This window comes from Microtus ochrogaster, chromosome 24, assembly GCF_000317375.1.
Source record: "Microtus ochrogaster isolate Prairie Vole_2 chromosome 24, MicOch1.0, whole genome shotgun sequence".
Lineage (NCBI taxonomy): Eukaryota > Metazoa > Chordata > Mammalia > Rodentia > Cricetidae > Microtus > Microtus ochrogaster.
Genome location: NC_022024.1, coordinates 27,387,290 through 27,402,422, shown reverse-complemented (window position 1 = coordinate 27,402,422; position 15,133 = coordinate 27,387,290). Strand labels below are relative to the sequence as shown.

Here is a 15,133-nt window from a genome sequence, read left to right as displayed (position 1 = left end):
TCTGCTCATCCATCCATCTGTCTGCTCATCCATCCATCTGTCTGCTCATCCATCCATCTGTCTGCTCATCCATCCATCTGTCTGCTCATCCATCCGTCTGCTCATCCATCCGTCTGCTCATCCATCCATCCGCTCACCCATCCATCTATCTGCCCATCCATCCATCCATCCATCCATCCATCCATCTGCTCATCCATCCATCCATCCATCCATCCACCCATCCATCTGCTCATCCATCCACCCGTCTATCTGCTCATCCATCCATCTATCTGCTCATCCATCCATCTATCTGCTCATTCATCATCTATCTGCTCATTCATCATCTATCTGCTCATCCATCCATCCATCCATCCGTCCATCCATTCACTTGCCATTGGCTAAATGTCTGACCTATACAATACATATAGGAATAAGTTCATAGGCAAAATAAATCAAGCAAGCAAGCTTTGCCACAAAATGAGACACTTTACATTTCATATTATGGTTTCTCAAACTTAAACGAATGGCTTAGAGTGGACAGAACTCAAGGAACCCAGGAGACAGAGGGAGGCAGGCGCATCTTTATTTCAGCAAGCTCTAACTGAAGCGGCGCTTTCTCTTCATTTTGGATGCAGGCCACAGTAGCATTAAATGAAGCCATGCCTTTGTCACCAAAAGAAATCAGATATTTTCATATCATTTCATAGTTGCTGCCGATATCTCAAAATATCATTTAGGCTCATCTCTACTTTGAGATTATGGTGGTTACTGCTGCTAGATCTTGCTGTTGAATGTGTTAAGATATATTACTATACAACGATATATTTGTACAGCAATATAATCGGTTTATTTGGCAGCCCAAATTATTTGATGCATTAAAAATAGGCTTAGGAGCTATGGGTTTCATCAGAGGCCCACCGCATAAGACTAAGGCAAGGACTAAGAAAAGAAAATATTGCAGAGTATGGGGTCCTGACACAAGGCGACACCCGCTGCTGCCAGCTGCTTCAGGCCTCCCCCATCCTATTGCCTCAGAGAAGCACGGGTCAGTACTTGGAATCCAATTCTTAAAAGGGGTCACCGTGGCAAAGAGGAGCCTTCAGGGGAGGCCAATGAGCAATGATGAAGAACAGCTGGTGTGTTAGATAACACACTTCTTCAACCAGGTCGGGGGTAGGGAGGCTCTGACGAGGAATTCCGCCTTACTGAGCAGGAAGTCCCCAGAAACACCCTTTCCCTTCACACTGCCTGGTTTCTCCTAGTCCAATAAACACAGTCCCAGCTCAGCATCAGCACATCCTGGAAGCCTTTATCTCTCAATGCTCTCTCACTACTGTCTTCTCCATTAGATGAAGACCCCTTTCTCAACAGTTCGTAGTCCCTTACTGAGGGCTCACTCACTGTGGGTGTTAGGTAGCCTCGCAGGAAACAAAGCTAAACTAGTCAGGCCACTCCCCTTGCTGTGGCTGGAATGCATCCTCCAAAAATCCATCTCTTAGAACGAATCCCCACATCCACACGCAATTAGTATTTGAATATGGGACCCTTCGAAGGTCGTTAAGATTAGATGGCACTGGGGCTGGAGAGATGGCTCTTGCAGGAGAACTAGGTTCAATTCCTAGCTCCCACCCAGCAGCTCACAACAATCAGTAACTCCAGATTCAGGGGGTCTGATGCCCTCTTCTGGCCTCCACAGACATTGCACACACGTGGTACACAGACCTACATGCAGACAACCAAAAAACACCAAAAAAAAACAAAATCTTTTCTACGAAAGGATGGCATTAGTGACTTTTCTACAGATATCTGAGCTGCACTTCTTTTTCTCGCCACGTCACCCTCTGTGTTGAGATGTGCCAAGAAGCCAGGCGGTGGTGGCACCTGCCTTTAATCCCAGCACTTGGGAGGCAGAGGCAGGCAGATCTCTGTGAGTTCGAGACCAGCCTGGTCTACAAGAGCTAGTTCCAGGACAGGTTCCAAAACTACAGAGAAATTCTGTCTTGAAAAAGGAAAAAAGGAAAAAGAGAAAACATGATGTGACAAGAAGGTCATCTCCAGATGCCAGGACCATGCCAACAGACTTCCCAGCCTCCAGGACCCTGAGCCAAATCAACTTCCCTTCTTTCACTCAGGACGCACGCAGTCCCAACAGGGCTGAGTGGACCAAACAGAGCCTGACACATTCCAAGGTTTAGGGAGGAACAGGTTCCACTTCCTAAAATGTATTACGGATGCCTGTTTCATCGTTCTTTCTGAATGTCCCAAAGGCATCTAGAAACCAGCAGCACTTAAAATCATCTTCAAATGGGGCTGCTGACAGTTTTCAAAACCATTTCCACACTCACGGTCGGAACTCAGTTAGGGTCCTCCTTATCCTCCCACTGGGCCATGACAATAAGAAAGAATCCATCTGCATCCTCCCTGTCTCCACTCTTGACCGGAAGCAGCATCATTATTTCTGTCCCAGCAATACTGTAAGAGCATCCCGCAGGCTTCCCTGCTTCCACAGGACCAGCCATTCCCCACAGGCCAGCCATTACTTAGGAATTCAAATCCAATCATTTCACTTCCCTTCAAAAGCTCTCCTAGGCTTTGGGAAGAAAATCTAATCTCTTCCCACAGCCTAGGGGTTCTGTTGGATGGGCTGCAGCTTCCTTCTACAGACTCCCCTCACTTCCTCCCACCCTCAGCCCCCCTCAGTTTGCCCTCTCCACTGGCCAAGTCATCTTCCCATGAGCACTTGCGCTCAGGTTTGCCGGCAAAGGGCAGACCCAGCTATGGCTAGGGGAGCTCTTAAAGACTCTTGTTTGAACTTTCCCTAACACACCCTCCCCCAACATATCTGTTTTACCCCCCCCACACACACACACACAGTTAACAAAGTATCACTGTCCCTCCCCCCCTCATCTGCAAACTGGAAGTGGCAACATTCCTTTGTCAAATTATGGTAAGGATTAAGGGGCTAATACTGGATAAGTATTCAGAGCAATGCTATATGATGGCTGTTTAGGTTCTAGCGATCATTTTCGTGTAAAAATACCTATTTGTTACACATTTATTGTCTTCCCTATTTACGGCCGACAGAAGCGGTTTCACACACTCCTGACCCCTGTATATAAATTCAAGAAATAACCGATCTGAACCAATGGCTGTTCTTGTAATCAGCTGCTTTACCCACGTTATCTTGAGTGATCTTTTTCTACCACACTGAGGTTGGATAAGCTTCTAAACCACTTTCTGCTTCTTGCAGCCTCCGTCCAGGTCTTCTCACCCAGCTCAGCAGAAATTCCTGAGATGACACGGTGTGGTGGGGCGGGGGCAAGCCATAGGATCTAGAGACTTTGCAACCTGCTTCACACCTAGCACCCCTGAACTTGGCAAGGCTCTCTCTCTCTTTTGAACATATGGAGCTTCTGGGCAAGTGTTTATTTTAAAAAGCAAGGTCTGGAAAGTCCGAAAGCGGCCATCGGGGTAGATCTACCCACCTTTGCCTGTCTCATTAAATCCTTCGCCATCTGGCCCTGCACGCTTATTTCTGGACACTCCCCAGCCTGGGTGAGTGGCTTGTGGCTCAGAGACCCACTCAACATCTCACTTGTGCCCAAGCTGGATGCTCTCCAAAGCTCCCTTCTGCGCCATCTTCGCTAAGCATCAAGACACCGCTCAAGCGTCAGGTGCCTGCTCTGCGGCCTTCTGGGCCCTCCTGTGCTGAGGGTGGCTGGCACCCGTTCCTGTGGTTTCCAAGCCTCTTTCGGCCATGATACTCCAAGAGTGAGTGGCTGACCTTTCAGAGAAGGCTTGCTCTCCAGGAGAGCAGCAGTTGGCAAGCCACCACCAGTGGGCCACATCTGGCCTGTATTTTGAATGACCCAGGAACTAAGAATAGTTCTAACATTTTTATATAATTTGAAAATATTTCTTTTTTTTTTTTTGGCAGGGGGAGAATAACTCATGACAACTAAAACTTAGAAGGAGTTCAGGTTTCAGTGTTCATAACATTTCGTAGGGACCTCTCTCTAGGAGTTTATTGACGTAGCATCCCTGGCTTCACTCACAGGACAATGTGAGGGCAGTAGTTATGATTAAGAGATTAATCATAATTAAGAGATTGAGAGCCATTTACAATGACTAAAATATTGACAACCTGGCTCTTCACCAAAAAAAAGTTTGATGAACTCCGTGCAGGGCTTTGGGGCTAGGATTAGCACCAAGGTCCCTAACAACTAATTTCTCTGAGCAAAGCATTCCAAGCAGTAATTGAGCAGAGGAACGAACACAAAACCCAGAGCTCCTGTTGAAACACACAGCCCCCAAACGGGGGGTTTCCATCAAACCCCTTCCCTCAGGACTCAGAGCCTGCAGAAGAGGAGGCAGAAAGAATGCAAGAGCCAGGGGGGTTGGGGGATACCGAGAAAGCAAGGCCCTCTGAATCAACAGGACTGACACACACATGAACTTAGAGACTGAGGTAGCATGCACAGGACCTGCATGGGTCTGCACAAGGCGTGGTCCCAGAGCTGAGAGAAGTGGATGCTCCCCAACACTAACCCAGAAGCAATCGTCAACCGCTAACCACTTTCAAATAAAAATTTAGTTTTCTCTAAGGGAGTCTCACTGGGCTGAAGGCCCAGCAGTAGATGGACAACAGAAAATAAACCCAACTGGAGGTCTTTGTCCCATAACGTCAGGCCATGACTTTTAGAAAAAAAAAATTCTTATATTATATTTCTGTTTTTACTTTGCATGCCCTTTGTTGATATAGTATGGCTTCCAGGTTAGTGTTTTTATTGAATTCCTAAGTTTGCCAGTGAGAGGGGTCTGTGTCTATATTGGTTTCTTGTGCCTTTTGGAGGGCTCTTTTTCTTGTTTTAGTCCTAGTCCAATGTATTAGTTTTGTTTTGTCTTATTATATTTTACTTTATTTTATTATCTCTTGTTTGCCTTTGAGTGAGAGACAGAAAGGGGTGGATCTGGTGTGGGGAGCAGGGGGGAACTGGGAGGGGTAGAGGGAGAAGGGGTGGATCTGGTGTAGGGGAGGAACTGGAAGGGTTAGAGGGAGAAGAAGCTGTAATCAGAATATATTCTGTGAGAGGAAAATGTTATTTTTAATAAAGGGGAATCAGCTACAGTAACTGAAATATTGGTAAAATATCAAGAAAGAATCTTACAACTAAGAAAATTTGTGAGCATATCAAATTAAACAACCAACCTACCTACCTATGGCTATTGTTCCCCTGGCTCTGATAAATGAGACCCATGATTCCAACTAGTTGTCCCCATAGTGGCTTTGAGGCGTCTCAGTTTTTGATTTGCTTTGTTTCATTTGGGTTTTTGTTTATTGTTTGTCAGTATGGGTTTGGTTTTCTGGGACAGGGTTTCTCTGTGTAGCCCAGGCTGTCCTCGAATTCTTTGTAAGCCAGGCTGGCCTTGAACTCAGAGATCTGCCTGCCTCTGCCTCTGCCTCTGCCTCTGGACTAAATGTGTGCACCCCCACCACCCGGCTGAGGCTTCTCAGTTTTCATGTGCCTATACATATCCAAGGAAGGAATAGTCACCAGGAAAGCTTGATAGGACATCATTCTACTATAGTCAAGAGTTGGTCAGCTTGGCTCCTCCCTCATTCCTGAGGACCTGCAGGGACCATCATGTGTTTGACTTCCTTTTGGACTGGATCAAAAGTTTGCACCTGTCCTGAGGGCAGCAAGTGCCTACGTTAAACATGTGTTCATGATCTGGTGTGAAAAGTCCCATCTCTTTAATTCTGGTGATCAGAATTAAATGCCCTAGAGACCCAGCAGCAGTTAGTAGCCAAAACAGAAGGTATTAAGATATAGTTGGGGCAAAGCTGAGGCATAATTAGGTAGACAAAGTGAAGGGCATCTGTTTGAGGAAGCAGACGAAGCTACTTGGGAACATAGTGGAGTTGAGCCCGCAAGCTAGCACGTTAACTACAGGACCTTAGAATCTTAGAACGAGCATGCGTCATTGCCTGATGTATTGCAGACAGAGATCTTTCAAGTTGCCTTCAATTCATGGCCACCTGCAACCCCACATCCCAGGGCACCATCCTGTCTCCACGACCAATCACGGTGGTGGGGACAGTCAATGTATACACAGCGTTACCTACACTCCGTATGAATGCATGGACTCAGACAAGAACCATGCGTCCTAAACAGGATCCATACATGCCAATGAAAGGGCAAGGCACAGAGAGGCTAGCCATTTGCCCAGGTTTGCATATATGCTTAGTGGCAGCTTTGGCTCATTGACCAGACTCTGGAGACTGTATATATAACTCACATAAAGCACTATCTCTGCTGTTCTAAGGCCAAGCTTATCACGTGACGCCTAAGGGTTTCTGCCTGTGAAACCCCTGTTCCCCTTACTTGAGCTGATGCATGGACAACTTTGCAAACAACTGTGCCCAGCTAGGACAGGCCTCAGGATTGGCACTGCACAGAAGAAAACCCTTGGAGAGCGTATCTGATGTGTGGAATTGGCTCTGGTTCAGAAGGTTCTAGACATCCTCCCACAGCCTAGGATGAAATGCAAATAAACTGTTTGTCACATGATGTGAACAATCTAGGCATGAACTACAGGTTTTATGAGATTTGGAATACAGCCCCCAAAATGTTAAGGCTTTAGAAATCTGTCTAGGTAACACCTTTGAGCAGACAGGAAAGACAATTGAGTAACGGGATTAAGTGGTTACTTTTTATGGCATTTTATGGTAAAACACAAGGGCTGAATACGGGAAAATCCCTATCCCAAACACCACAGTAGGAACACAATGGGATTCACTTTCTTTTACTAAACTCTGGATGCAAATCTCTTGTTGAAACCTATTAAAAACACAAGTTGCCGGCTAGAAAGATGGCTTAGTGGTTAAGAGCACTGTGCTCTTCTAAAGGGCCCACATTAGATTCGCAGCACCCACACGGCAGGTAACAACCATCTGTTAACTCCAGTCCCAGGGGACCAGACACCCTCTTCTGGTCTATAGGGTCACTGCATGCATGTGCTGCTCAGATACACATCCAGACAATGCACCCATACACATAAAATGAAATAAACTCTACAGACAAGCAAACACACACATTGCCCACTGTTCTGATTGACAGGCCATTTCCTGGGGAGATGCCGTACACATTTGCCCACCCCAGATAGGGAGGCCACAACAGAACAAAGGATGTGGCACCACCATATTTCAACTTGGTGAACAATTGAGTTTTATCTGGGTTACGTACAGGAGCAGGAATGTATCAAAGACCCCTGTATCACCAAAGCCCACCCACCCCAGCAAGGGAGACAGCTCATAAAGCTGAGAACCTGGAGCACAGTGCACAACCTACAGGCAGCTCAACAGGTTGGAGAGTATCCTTTTCCAAGTGACTGTGGTCTAAACCTCTTCTAGGCAGCTCTGGCTTCTGCTTCTTCCTGGCAGTTGGTCTGGTCTCAGGTCTTTTTGGCAGTGCTGTTTGCCTGAGGGGACTCTCAGCTTTTATTGTTTACATTGGCAGGGAGGGGCTTAGAGAGTCTGCTCAGTTTCAGGGACTTCCTGAAGTCATTCTGAGTTGCTTTCCAGCAGGATGGAACATTTTCAGCTTCTAGGAAACTTAACACCAGCTGCACCCTCCACTCACCTCCAGAGTCTCTGATTTACTACATCTGACGTTGGGTCCAACAATTTACATTTTTAGCAAATTCCCAGGTGACATTGGCACTGGTGGTTCACACGCCACACTTTAAGGATCACTGACCTAAGCCAGGTGCATGTCTTTAATCCCAGCGCTCAGGAGGTAGGGGTAGATGGAGCTCTGTGAGTTTGAAGCCAACATGGTTTACAGAGTGAGTTCCAGAATAGCCAGGCTGTTACAAAGAAACCCTGTCTCAAAAAAAGAAAAAAAAAACCAAACAAGCAAACAAAACAACAACAACAAAAAGAATCCCTGACCTAGAAGCCCTTCCCTCTAGAATTTAAATGCTGTTAAATCAACCACAGAAATCACAATCAGGCTTCTATGACCAGTGGTACCTCCCTGACAAGCAACAACAAGCAGTCTGGCTACTGATATGAACAGAGATTTTTGAGAAAAGTCAGGAGAATAAACAGAATACCATCTAACCCAGAACTTGAAGAGAAGGGATCCTTGACATAGCAGTTAGCAGGTAAAGGACAAAGTTTAAGGGGAGACATGGCAACCAGAACCAGGAACGTCTTGCTGTTAAGTACAGCATACATTTATTTCATTTCCAGTGTGATCCTCCAAGATCCTCCACTTGGTCATTTGATAGATATGTCTTCATCTCTAACTACGTAGCCCTAGGTACTAGAGCTTTACGAGCAAACACTTGTGAAGGTTATTATCAGGCCCAAGTGCCAAGGACAACATTAACTAGAAACTAATGGCTGAGAAACCACACCTGGCATCAGACAACCCTTCCAGTGGCGATAACTGTAAACTCAGAAACTGTTCACAGCCAAGGATCCTCTGCTCTGCCGCATCTCCAAACAGCTGGCCTTCTGGCAATTGAGCTTTGCTTGCTCCGTGTAGGACAGGATGGACACCAGGACCCAGTGTCTGTAAGGACTGACTATCCACAGCAATAGTTAAAAAACCCAGGTCCTAGACCCCGACCACATAAGTTCTAAATGCTTTGCTATTTGCAAGCTAGGAACTTAACCAAAGCTCTCTCGGCTTCAATTTTCTCATCTCTAATCACCATAATAACTGAAGTCCTTGCCTCATATGGTGACAGAGAATCAACAGAAAATAAGGCATGTAAATTGCTTTGCACAAACCCTGCCACGATAACTACTCAGGAGATAGTAGCTGTGCTTGCCTTTTCCCTCGTTCTAAGTGGATTCCGTCATTACATTTGCCCCTTCGAATCCACCCTCGCATGTCAGACGTGTGGATGAAGGTAAAATTCACCACCTAGTCCACAGAAAAGAAAAAGGCTAGACAGAATCATAGCCAGGGACCGGAAGGACGATAAACATCACAGGAAGACTGTATTTTGAGGTCAGCGGGTCATATTGCCAAGTAGAATTAGAACATCACTGGCTGCACACAGCAGCAACATGTGTCTTGACCGTTGCCGGCAGAGACTATGAAATCATGCTGTTTGGTTACCTGCATGACAGCTGAATTGTGTCAGGCTTTAGAATTACGTGAGTACGGAAGAAGGGGGCATAGCCACCTGCGACAGATAGAAAGGACTAGAAGGGTCAGCTGTTTGAGCCAAATTATGAGAAAATACAACACCCTCCGCAGAGGAGTGACAGTTGTATTTCATCCACAGGCAACTCCAAGACCCAACTATGGCAGCCAAACAAATCTAGACTCGAACACCAACATTTCCACGCATTGGTATGCCAAAAGTAGTAGGAGTTCAGAGACAGAGAGGAAGTGAAATTAACTTCATAAATTAATGCACATAATTAAAAAAACGTCCGCTGCTATATTAATCTAAACACAGGTAAGTTATGGAACATAATGAAGAAAGCAAACCATGTGACGGTTTAGAGCACAGCCCAAGACCGGAGGCAAACACTGTCTCCAGAGGGCATGCTTTATTCTCAAAGCTACGGTTCACCCTTCCTAGGGCTGTGACCCTTTAATACAGAGTTCCTCACGTTGTGGTGACCCCCCAGCCACAAAACTATTTTGTTGCTACTTCATCCCTGTAATTTTGCTACTGTTTCAAATCACAGTGTTAACATCTGATATGTGACCCCCAAAGGGGTCACAACCCATAGGTTGGGAATCACTGGTATAGAGACTGAAGCAATGGGTTTTAAATTACTTAAATAACAGGTCCCAGACTCAACGCAGGCATTGGGTTGACTGTCCTTTGTCAGGAATGGTGACAAGCTACATTCCATATAGCACACTGTGACTACTGATATGTTCGGTAGCTCTTATGACCGCTTATTGTTCTCAACCTTCCTAATGCTGTGACCCTTTAATACAGTCCCTCATGTTGTGGGGACTCCCAGCCATAAAATCATTTTCATAACTAATTTTGCTACTGTTACGATTTGCAATGTAAATATCCAATATGCAGGGTATCCTTTCACAGGTATGCTACCCCTATGAAAGGGCCGTTCGACATGTCCCCCCCCCCCCCGCCAAGAGGTCACAACATACAGGTGGAGAAGCTGTCCCAGTGACAATTACTTGCTGCCTTCTTAACTAGGGGACTTTCAGGGAGACGTTCTAGAAGTACCACAATGGCAAAAAGAATATAGAAATAGATGCCGGGACGCCTGGGTTTAAACTGGGAGACTTTTTATTGTTAGTGATCATGCATCTAGAAAACGGGATGCTTTTCACAGAACCTGTTGGGACCATTTGGAGTCCTGGCCTCCAGCTGCTCTTCCCTGCTAGAGATCTTTCCTTTCCTTCTGATTTGAGTTACTGAAAGCTGTGTCAAAGTTGTTTACCAGCTCTGCTTCACGAGCACAGCACGTGTTGCCTTGAGGATCAGAGGATGAGGTTTTCACCTGTTGGCCCACCTGACTGTGGTGCCTCTGTGGCGCTATTGAATAAGGGGCTTCTTACCACTGACTAGGGGGTCCATGTCTCTGTCTGTCTCTGTGTGTCTTTGTATGTTTCAACCTCCAGCCCCTTGCCCAAAGCTCGCGAACTGTATGGTAGCGCATAGAGCGCAGACAGGCGTTGTGCACGGCAGAACCAACCAACCAGACTTATGGACAGACTCACGGAAGCATTGTGGGGAGCTGTGTCAGTTAGGATTTCTATTGCTTGACCAAATGCTGAGAAAGGGCGTATTTACTCACACTTTCCCTCACTGTTCACCACCGAAGAAAGTCAGGGCAGGAACCCGGATGCAGGAGCTGATGCAGAGGCCATAGAGGGGGACTGTCCACTGACTTGCTCAGCCTGCTTTCTTATAGAACCCAGGACTAGCAGCCAGAGGTATCCCCGCCCACAATGGGCTGCCCTCCCGTCACCAATCATTAAGAAAATGACCTACAGACTTGAATGCTTACAGTCCGATCCTACGGAGGCCTTTTTCAACTGAGGGTCTCTCCTCTCAGATAGATGGCTTTAACTTGTGTCAAGTTGACATAAAACGATCCCAGGACAGGAGGTGTTACCCAAACGCACATCAGGGGTCTCATAGAGCAGGAATGCAGAGACGGGCCATCAGGGTGCACTTGGGGGTTACAGTTCACAAATTATCTCTGCGAAAGCGCATGGAAATTTAGTGGCAAGGTGGAAAAAAGAAAACGCCTTGTGTGTAAATCACTCATTGCGCAAGCATCTCAGAAAAGTAATCCTCAGCAGGAAAAACTCAAGGACGAGAGAATCAACGGTTAAGAGATAAGAGCGCCAGGAGATGGGAAAGTACTGCCTGGCCAGTTCCATCATTACCATGGGTTGATGGAAGACGGGCAACAGAGGTACCAGCTGGGAATAGAGGGGGAAGGGGAAAGCAAACCAATCTAGACGTTTGAGCCGTGCAGCCCGTGAATCATTGATGAAAAAATAAAAGAAAGAAAAATGCGGGGGGGGGGGTGCTATTTGCTGGGAAGGAATAGCTAGCTGCTGCAATCTGCTGGGGCTCCCTCTATAGACTCTCTCAGGTCCAGCTCCTGTTTTAGGTGCCTATAATTCAGCACGCCATTCAAAACCACATTCAAGACTTGAGAATGACATGCAATCGCATGACAACATTTCTCGTGAGTGACAGCCGAGGCCACGCTGATCCCATGACCCCATTAAACGGGGTTGCAACCTGCTATTGTCCCTTGGCTGGCAGAATCAGTGGCACCCAGCATAGCTCACTGCTCGCGCAGGCAGGCATCAGACAACTATTTGTTGAATTAAGTGTCTTATCTGCCTATTTAATTGGTTAGAAAATTGTCGCTTTTCCCATCAAAACTACCACCTTTTTCCCACCATTCATTCAAATGTTCTTAAAATGCTATCCCATTAAGTCTTTCTAATGCAGCAAGGAATTTACTTAAATGAAAAAAAAAATGCAAAACTCCCAACTCCCACCTGTGCAGCCGTGACATGCTATTGTTTGAACCTGAGTGTATCATTTAGCTTGGATGACAAGCTCAGAGGGTAGAGACCCCATCTTTCAGAACACACAGCTCTGAGAGCCCCAGGAGTCCTCAATAAATAAAAGCAGCAAGAAATGCTGTACAGGGACCTGCTTTCATTATTTATTTTTTCCCCATTACAGATTTTTGGCAGCATGTGTTTATCCCTTGCTTGATTTCCAAGGGGCAGCTCTCTTCCAGGAGCCCCTATGAAGATAGAAAAAACAGCTCTAGACTAAGCCTGCCCCTCCCCATCCCGTGCAAGTAGGAACACCTGACTGAGCCAGAACTGGATTTTGAGTGCATTCAGCATGCATGCTGGGCTTGGAAGGAAACCGAGTCCTCCAGTACCCAATAGGTAGACGCAATCAAGAGAAATGTTTTGGCTCTGTACATCTACACAGCTGTCAGATGGCAAAGCTTGGGCTTCCACGGTGGTTCCATGCTGTGGGCCTCGGGGCTGTCTTCTCATTAACCCCACAGACAAACTGTGTCTAAAGCTTGAAGCAAAGTAAAAAATCAGGGGTGGGGGTGTAGGATTTCAAGTCATTTAACAGAAAAAAAAATAAGGCTGTGATTTGCCCAACTTTGGCTATTAGATTAGGAAGAGATATAAAGGGAGATATTAAATATTAAGTTTTATGCTTATAGTAAGGCTAAGCCATCTGGGGGCAATGTGTGCTCTTTATGTATTTGTTAAAATTAGACTAGTAGTGAAATAAAGATGACATGTGCTTGCCCCAACATAGAAGAAGCAAGTGACTGGAAGCTTTTTTCCTCCTGGAATTAATGAGATTAACATTTGGTAAGGTGTGCTTGGCAGAGAAAGGGCTGGAGGGGAGTGTCTTTCTGCCCGCACGCTAATATGCTCCAGAGTCAACGTTTCAGGCGCCTTAGTACACAATAAAGGTACATGCAACAGTTCTCTATGCGAAGACTTCTCTCCCTTCCTCCTCTGATTCATTTTATAGCATAACAATGGCAACACCTGTAGCCCTCAATTTCTGCTCCTTGAATTCTGTCCAGTGATTAAGGAGGCTCTCTGCAGGCTTCCCTCGCCGGAGCCATATGCAGAGTTCCTTGCCAGCAGCCTTGGGAGGGCAAGGGCCTCGGCAGAAGTGTACAAAGCCTCCTTAATCCCCATCAACTAGACCCTCTTGAACTGTCGCTTTATTTTCCAGTCAAAGAACTGTCAATCTCAAGATTTCAAGCTGTGGCTGCCCTATGAGCTCTGGGGAAAGCTGTGTCTTTTGCCTGCTTCAAGCATAACCCAAGGGTGGTGCCAGTGAGCCCCGCAATCTAGTCTGGGAATCTGCAGCCCAGAAACTGCCTGGAGCACCCCGACACTTTCTACCTCCCCAGGCTCTTCTCTTCAGGGCGAGGCTTTGTATCCGCAAGCTGCCTCCCGCCTCCTTGGGTTCTCTCCGCCAGGTTGAGACCACAGCCACCCTTGGCCAGCCACAGCCCCGCCCCCTCGCACTGGGTCATGCTGGTCGGTCTGCGAGTGGCTTTTGCACCATAGCATTATTTACCAGCGTGGAGCAGGCCACAACTCTACCGACCACAGTGATGTGGGTTGCAGCCAGAGGTGGGGGGGGGCAGCTTTACAAAGGCCGGGGTGTGGCAGCGAGTCCTTAGGTTTGATAGGTTTTCTGTGAGGACATCAGTAACGGTTGTTGACCCAATGGGTCAAGCCCACATGCCTACTGAGACTCTGGTCTGGAAGTGGCGTGGGGAAGCTCAGTCCCAAACAAGCACCCGCATTTGGACTAAAAGGACCGAGAGGCAGCCACTAGAGTTTTGAACCTCCCTCCAATCCTCCCCCTACCCAGCCGCCCTTTTTACACTTTCTCTTTGGGGACCTCAGACTGCGCTTTAGAGAAGCCTGCAGTCTCGGAGTGCCCGCTGGCCCTGTGAACCTGACACTTGGTAAATGTGACCCAAGTCTCCTCCTGGGCCCCAGGGACAGGACTTACGCAGTTGTGCTCGGTCGCCTGAAAGTCCCAGCTGCAGCTCCTGGCGCGCGCCTGGATCTCACTCATCCTGAAGAGGCAGAGAGCCGTGGTGGTGGGGGAGCGCCTCTCCTGGCCCTCTCCAGTGGCCGCGCTAAACACGCCGGCCCAGACGTCCATGGCCTCCACCAGGCTGGAGGAAAGTAGCAGGCGGCGGCCGTCGGGGTGGCCGTGGCTGCAGTCAAGGGCCGCCTGGCCCTGGAAGAGCACCTCGGTGCTCTGCGCGATGCGCGCCATGCTGGGCCAGCCGGTAGCAGCTCCACTCGTGTAGTTGTAGGGATAGTAGGGGAAGTAAACGCTGCCGTTCCAGAGAAAGGCATCCACGAAGTGTAGGCTGCCCGCACCACCGCGCAGTTTCAGACGGCCCAGCTCCTGCGTGGTCAGACTGCGCTCCTCCGTGTTCTTGAGCGCGATGGCAGTGTCTCGATCAGATGCCGCCGGGTTGCAGCGGTTCGCGGTCTCCGGCTCCGGCAACACATAGGTGGCGGCTACCGCCAGGTACCAGCGATCAGTGCCGCCTGCGCGGTACACCACGCCGGCCGTCGAGCCCTGCGGATGACACGACACCACCTCGGTAGCATTGCGCAGAGAGTTGCGGCTCAGGTTGCCCAGGGGCCGCACCTCGCAGGCGCCCCGGTCGAAGGTCCAGCCGGTGAGCAGCAGCCCCTCGAGGCCGGTCGCCCCCTCGCGGTAGGGCAGCAGCAGCTTGCTGAAGCTGCTCCCGGGTCGGGGCCGCGCGGGGGGCGCCAACGAGACGGGCTCGGTGCAGTTGCCCGCTTGGTCCCGGTACAGGCGGGAGAGCCTATGCTTCAGGCTGTAGTCCAGCTGGTCCAGGCAGCTGCCGCTCGCCACGAACACGCCGTCCGCCCGGCTCGCCGCGATGGCTCCGATGGCTTGCTCGGATCGCCACACCGGCTCGTCCGCGCCCCGGGCGGGCGCCGCCAGCGCCAGCAGATAGGCGATCAGGGGCAGCGGTGCGGCGGGGCACGGGGGGCGCGGTGGCGCCTTCCTCCGGGAGACCTCCATGGGGCTAGGGGGGCCGCCCCCGGGCAGGGCGCGC

The 15,133-nt window shown here is 48.5% G+C and overlaps 1 protein-coding gene across 2 annotated transcripts in view; it reads right to left on the bottom strand.

Moving 5' to 3' along the window:
- Positions 1-15,127, bottom strand: part of Plxnc1 (plexin C1) — a 149,656-nt gene extending 134,529 nt beyond the window's left edge. For both annotated transcript variants that reach the window (XM_005358143.2, XM_026784439.1), the window contains exon 1: positions 14,038-15,127. In XM_005358143.2, coding sequence (XP_005358200.1) covers positions 14,038-15,099 — 1,062 coding nt within the window. In that variant the 5' untranslated portion in view covers positions 15,100-15,127. The remainder of the gene's footprint in view (positions 1-14,037) is intronic.
- Positions 15,128-15,133: the final 6 nt, after the last annotated feature.